Source organism: Bidens hawaiensis, unplaced genomic scaffold, assembly GCF_021521415.1.
Source record: "Bidens hawaiensis isolate Kalapana, Puna unplaced genomic scaffold, B.hawaiensis_p1.1 tig00002123_1, whole genome shotgun sequence".
Classification (NCBI taxonomy): Eukaryota; Viridiplantae; Streptophyta; class Magnoliopsida; order Asterales; family Asteraceae; genus Bidens; species Bidens hawaiensis.
In genome coordinates this window covers 1,645,543-1,652,225 of record NW_027491112.1, presented here as the reverse complement: position 1 = coordinate 1,652,225, position 6,683 = coordinate 1,645,543, and the positions used below count along the sequence as shown (strand labels likewise).

General features: G+C 35.5%; 1 protein-coding gene across 1 annotated transcript; it reads left to right on the top strand.

The window, feature by feature from the left end:
- Positions 1 to 3,627: 3,627 nt before the first annotated feature.
- LOC143605349 (protein IQ-DOMAIN 2-like) lies at positions 3,628 to 6,191 on the top strand. Its single transcript, XM_077081501.1, has 5 exons — positions 3,628 to 3,743; positions 3,834 to 4,085; positions 4,174 to 4,389; positions 5,436 to 5,555; positions 5,636 to 6,191. Exons 1-5 carry the CDS (start codon positions 3,669 to 3,671, stop codon positions 6,167 to 6,169), a joined length of 1,197 nt encoding a protein of 398 aa, XP_076937616.1. The 5' UTR covers positions 3,628 to 3,668; the 3' UTR covers positions 6,170 to 6,191.
- The last annotated feature ends 492 nt before the right edge of the window (positions 6,192 to 6,683 follow it).

Here is a 6,683-nt window from a genome sequence, read left to right as displayed (position 1 = left end):
CAAATGATAAACAATTGCTGCATAGCCTCTCCGTTACACATAGCCTTAGTAGTTTATTATTAATATAAAAAGTGATAATAATGTATGAAAAATAAAGATATGCTCACATTTCACATGACATTGAAGCATGAGTTATGCATTACATGTTTTCATATATTTTTTTAACAGAATTTTCTGGAAGTGATTTTAAGTTTTGATAATTTTATGTAGTTTAATTAAAAGATAGATATATTAAAGTCATAATATTATTTTCATATTGATAAATATACTGTTTTAGGAACAAAGTAATCATATCATATGAAACTAAATTCTATAATCGGAACAAAAAGTTGTTTTATCCTAGCATTCCACATGCAATCATTCATTATTAGGTACTTAATTCGTCTTAAATATCTTTACAAAAGTAGCCAATCAAATTGACTTAATAATTCAATATTATTTGAAATTAAAAAAAAATGCTAATACTTATAATAAAAAATAAAAAATAAAAAATTATAAATGTGAGATTTAAACCATTTAATTTAATCATGTAGCATTAGGACCAATTATATCTGGTGGTTTAATAAATGCTCTCTTTTTCAAGAGTAAAGAGTTCAAATCACACAACAGACATATTAGGTAACAAAGAAATATTATTAAATCAATAATAACAGAGTTATATAATTATGTTATTGTTACAATCTATATAAATAATTTAAATAACATAACTGAATTGTCATCAAAATCTAACCATGTATTATTATTATTATTATTGATAAATAATGTATTATAAGATAGAAAAGTTTTGTTACATTTGTTTAGAAGTACATATCAATTGGCCCATCCTAACATCCTTGTCTTGCATCAAATAATGGTATTGTTGTTTTTTGTATTTTATCGACAACCGACAGTTAATCAAAACTAAACAAATGGTCTTACCTTATTACATACCAAATCATTTACAACCTCAGTTATGTGAAATCACAATATTGATCATATGTTTCATTTTCCCAATATTAATTTGCAGCATTTTACATTTACTCTATTCACACTTTTACCAATCTTTATGGCTTTGTTTTAATTGGTTCATAACATACACAAACTTTATGTCCCACCTTCATTATATTACATTTTCCTAGCTGTTAGTTTTTAACCTTTTTATCAGTTATTTGATTCATTATATAGATAATCAGACATCAATTAATTATTAATGATTCGATTTTTATATATAAGAATATATATTTTAAAAAAGTTTTACAAAGTTAATGATGCTTTATAAAAGAAACGGATAAATAAATGGTAGAGCACTCACTTAATGAGTGAGAGGTAGAGGGTTCAAACCTCACTATCACCAACTTATATGAGAGATATGAGGGATGACCATGGCTTGCCAGGGTTCGAGTCCTGATCTCATCTGGTTTTACCGGCTTCTTGCTGTCGTGCCGTTTGGCGGGCGTGGGGTCGGGTTTTATCCGGTGAATCCCTCAATAGGTGGACCGCTAGGGGCTCCATCCGTCCGGACTAGTGGCCGGCTCGGGCTACCTTTAGCCAATGGGGGCCGCGTATGGAGTTTCCGGCGTTACTTAGTTGGCCGTTCAAAAAAAAAATCAATAAAGTTTTATAAGAGTATTTTTGGCGGTTTTACATAGTTTTTCCTATTATTAAGGGATTTTTAAAGTTTTGATTTCGTTTTCATGAACACACAACCCGGGTTTTGGTTTTTTCGTGAATTCTAAAAACGCCGTTGCGATGTGTTTTTTTCTTTACTTTTCAATATAGAAACCGCGTTTCTGGAACACACAGACAAATATAGATTTGCTGGTTTCAAACCAGCCCATCTTTGCCCAATGATATTCGAGAAAATTCTCAAAATGCTCCGTTTTAAGAGAAAGAGATCCATGAAACGTCCCTAAACTCCAAAACTAATAAAAATGTCCTATCCAAACACGTCACCGACGCCGTGTTTTTTCACCCTGACGACGAGTTTTTTGTCCAGCTGGAAGACGACACGTGTCACCAAAGAAGACGGTCTAACATGCTAGCCAGAAATTTGGTCAAGGGCGCATATATATATTTGTCTCCCCATATTTGGTAGTGTCGCAAAGATTTTCAAGTTTCAGTCGGACGTATAGATTTTTTTCAAATTTCCCGTCGAGTTGGACAACCCTGTTTTTGATGGCATATGTCATCTTCTTGTTGGAAAAAAAAATGGCACGTTGCCAGTGTTAGAAGTGGACAAAACTGAAACCCGATTTTCGATGGTCTAAAACAAGAATCTCTATAGTTAAAGGGACATTTTGCGAATTTTACCATAATATTAACCGCTGTAATGTACCAACATTAGCAACGTTATATTTTCATGTCAGTTACTGTGACATACTGACATCTAAGATCTGAAAGTATAGTACTTTTAACAACATTAGTTAGATCTAAAGCCTTAACAAAACATATGTGTGAACAACACCGACAGAGACAGCCAATCCAATCCACGAGATTTATGCTCTACTAATTGACTCTTCTTCTTTTTTCTTATTTAGCAAAAAAGATAGTACTATTATTATTATTATTATTATTATTATTATTATTATTATTATCCAGAGATTGATTTCGGCTGTGGGGTCCACCTCATATTTGTCCTTCATTTGAACCTCCTCCTTAATTCATTCACCATTTCCTCCACAAGATCTGGTTTTCATCCCAAAATATACCAATTTTTCAACAAGTCTTTGAACATCAAAATCAAATTCATAGGTAAATTTTCATTATTACATGTATATGTTTTTTTTTTGTAACTTCAAAAGCATAATTTTAGTTTATGTTATGTAAAATTGTAGTGATTTTAAGTGATCCAAGAATTTATTGGATCCTGTTACCTTTTTTTTTCTAACAAAAAAAAAAAAGAAATTATACATATATCTGAATTTTGAGTGTTATATGTTTAATTTCTTGAAGTTTTTTTATAATGATTGGCTTGTGGGTATGAAATTATGAATTATCTATTGGATCCTCTAAAGTGCTAATTATTTTGAGTGTTAATAAGTTATGTTAAAATTATTTGAGTTTTTGATTTACTAGTATTTGGGAATTGTGTTAATTTTTTGAATTTTGGGTATTATACTGTTATTTAGGCCTGACAAACGGGTCGGGTAGGCTCGGGTTATGGGTCAAAACGGGTCGATTCAAAAAAAGATTATTTTTTGTTCGGGTTGGGATGGGTTCGGGTAGAACGGGTTTCGGGTCAAAACTGGTTGGTTTTAACAATTGGCGAAAAATTGTAACCGGAGAAAATTCAAATAATTTCACTAAAATTCCTTCGTTTTAAGGATTTCGAAAATCCTTCCGAAATGTTTGGTTCGGAACGGGGAACGTACCCAGCGCCGGTGCACACTCAACGTGTAACCAGCTCCACATGAGTATTTGGCCCTGGGTTGCGCGCCCCGTATCAAGTTATCAACCCATTATTATCCGTTTGAAAAATAACACCAACCCGTTTTAACGTTGGTCCCGATTCTACATTTTAGGATCTTATAAGTCCAGACCAAATTCTACATTTTAGGAATAATGTTGGTCCTGATTTTGTTATACATGTTTGACCTTGAATGTCAAAGTTTATTTGCTGTTATGAAACCGAAAAAAATAATGAAATTTTGTTTAAGAAAAACACAGGCTAATTAGCGAATGATTCAGTAATGGTGAAGAAAGGAAATTGGTTATCTTCAATCAAGAAGACATTGAGTCCAAGCTCTAAACAAAAGAAAAGCCAGGTTCTTTCACAACTCGTTACGATTACATAGCTTACAAAATAAAAAAAGTAGTTATTAGTTAACGATAATTTTTTTTTATGTAAACGACAGAAATCAGAACATCCTTCGGTGCCTAGTACATCGGTTGTAGAAAACGTTGGCAGTTCTGGTGGCTCTCGCTCGTTTCCTCCACCAGAAGAGGTGACACCGCTTGTGGTGGAGGCTGAGCCGCCACAAGCGGCCAGTGGTGCCCCTGCTGCTGTCAGTGCAGCAGCAGGGGCAGCCGTTAAGGCTCGGTATTCAGGAATATCAAGGGAGGAAGCTGCAGCCGTTAGGATTCAAACGGTTTTTCGTGGTTACTTGGTATTTATTATTTAACCGTTATTTAAATCAAGAACTACATGTAAAACATAAAATGCATAATATTTATTGAGTTTTTTTTGGGTAATAGGCGCGAAGGGCGTTATGGGGATTGCGAGGGCTCGTTAGGTTGAAAGCAGTGGTTGACGGGCCAAGTGTCAAGCGACAAACGGCTAACACTCTAAAGTTTACACGAAGTTTATCTCACTTGCAGTACCAAATAAGCTCCCGAAGGATTCGGATGTTAGAGGAGAATCAAGCTCGTCAGAAACAACTCCAACTGGCTAAAGAAATGGCCAACTTTCAGGTTAGTTTTGGTAACAACTCGTACCCGAGTTAATATTATTAAGGCTCCCTAAGATTTCACAGCCACTTTAAAAGTGGGTCTAAAGTTCCAGACGAGCCATAACCGTAGACATGCAGAAATCAGGTTTTGGGTTCATATTGATTCGGGTTGAAACCAGGTCAGGGTTGGGTCAACAAAAGTCAAAACCGGGTTTAGTCGGGTCGGTTCCAAAATGGTTATTGCAAAACCAGTTTCAACACCGGTTCCTGTTCCCGAACTAATTTTTTTTGTGCACTTCTACATATGAAGATAGAGGTGTCAGTTTCGAACCATTTACTTATAAATGAGTTGTTTTTCGTTATATTCCGTCTTTAACATCTGAAATGTTAAATAGTTACTTTAATAAATATTTTTTGTGCACCTCTATGTTTGAAAAGTTAAAAGTAAACATGCTAAACAGGTGGAAAATTTTCCACAATGCAAACGAGCCGATCCGAGCTCGACTAGGCTTGAGTTCGGCTCATTTAACTTACACAGAGCTCGAGCTCGGCTCATTTCGAGCTCTAGTTTCAAAGATCGAACTCGGCTCGTGAGTAAATTTTCAAGCTCGAGCTCGGCTCGTTTACTATTTATCAATTATTTTTTAATTTTATATAAATATAATTTTTTATATATTTTTTATTATTATAGTTTTTTTATAAAATAACATATATTATTTAGTTATTTTTATTTATTTTTCCATAACATTATATATATATATATATATATATATATATTAATTAACACTTGTTAAATATATATTTTAAAAAATTGTATAAATGATAGCCTCGTTTAGGCTCACGAGCCAGCATGAGCTCGATAAGTGAAGCTCGGGCTCGTTTATTAAACGAGCTTACTTTTAGGCTTGAGCTTGGGCTCGGGCTAGGCTCGTTTGCACACCTGGTACTAATGCATACAAGCTACTTTACATTATCTACCAAAAATATTTAGAAGGTGATCAGATCAACCCAAACCCGTTTTGACCCATTTCACGATCGTGCGTTTTTCTAAAACATATTTTGTAACAGAATGGAGATGATTGGAACGATAGCGTGCAGTCTAAAGAAGAGGTAGAAGCAAAGCTTCTTAGCAAGTATGAAGCTACTATGCGTAGAGAACGGGCCATGGCGTATTCCTTTTCTCATCAGGTAAACAAATATTCAACAATGTTATTATTATTATTATTAATATCACAGCCTTAAAGCCGAATATGTAAACATCGTAACAGCGACCGTGGAAGAAAGCAGTCGGGACAACAAACATGCTGTTCATGGACCCTGCAAATCCTCAACGGGGATGGAGCTGGTCAGAGAGATATTATAAAGAACCCGTAACCGATCATGCATCGGTCAAGACCGGTATCAACATTACTAGAAGTGAAATTGCAAAATCGTATGCGCGTCACCAGCTTAATTCCGCCCCAACAACTCCTCTGTCAAAAGGAGGAGGTGGTAGCCCGGTTGCATCACGAAAACCAAAGCCCAAGCCTGGGCTGAGCCCACGGGCTTTCGGTTACGGGCCTGAGGGTATCGTGGATGATGACGCGAAAAGTGTGACAAGTGTTAAGTCCGAGAGGAATGGTTATAGGAGGCGTAGTGTGGGGTCTACTGTGGCTGCCAAGTCAGCAAAGGGGAAGACGCAGACGGAGAATGGTGGTGCGAAGAAACAGCTTTCCTTTCCAGCTAAACCGAAGCGGCATTCGGGTCCGCCGAAGGTTGACACCAGTCTTTTTAATAGGTTGGAGCATACAAGTGCTAAGTGATTTATTGTTTGGTGATTTATCTACAGTTGAAGTGATACTTTATATATGTGTATTGTAAAACATCATATTTTTTTTTAATTTATTGTATTAAAGGTTTATGTAATTATTGTTTATATAATGCACTTCTTTTGGGCATAGTTGTTTAGGCTTTTGTTGGTTTGGACTGGCGGCCTGTTCAGGGGTCGAGCCCGGGTGGTTTTGAGCTGGGTTTAAAATTAAACGAGGCAACTCGGCTAAGCTATAGCTCAATTTTGAAGGTAAACGAGATTAAGATTGAGCCATGACTCGAGCTGAGCCTATGTCGATTTTGGCTCGGTTACAAAAACGAGGCAACTCAGCTCAGGATGTTTCAAATCAAGTTTTTTTAGCAAGTTTTATCGAGTTTTTGTCGAGTGAGCCATGAGCTCGAACCTCGAGCTTTTTGAACAGCCCATTGACCTATGGTTTGAAGCATTTTGTTAACAATGTAAGTTACTGAATAGGCAGTGTTAAATAAATATCAATTTGTTTCGGG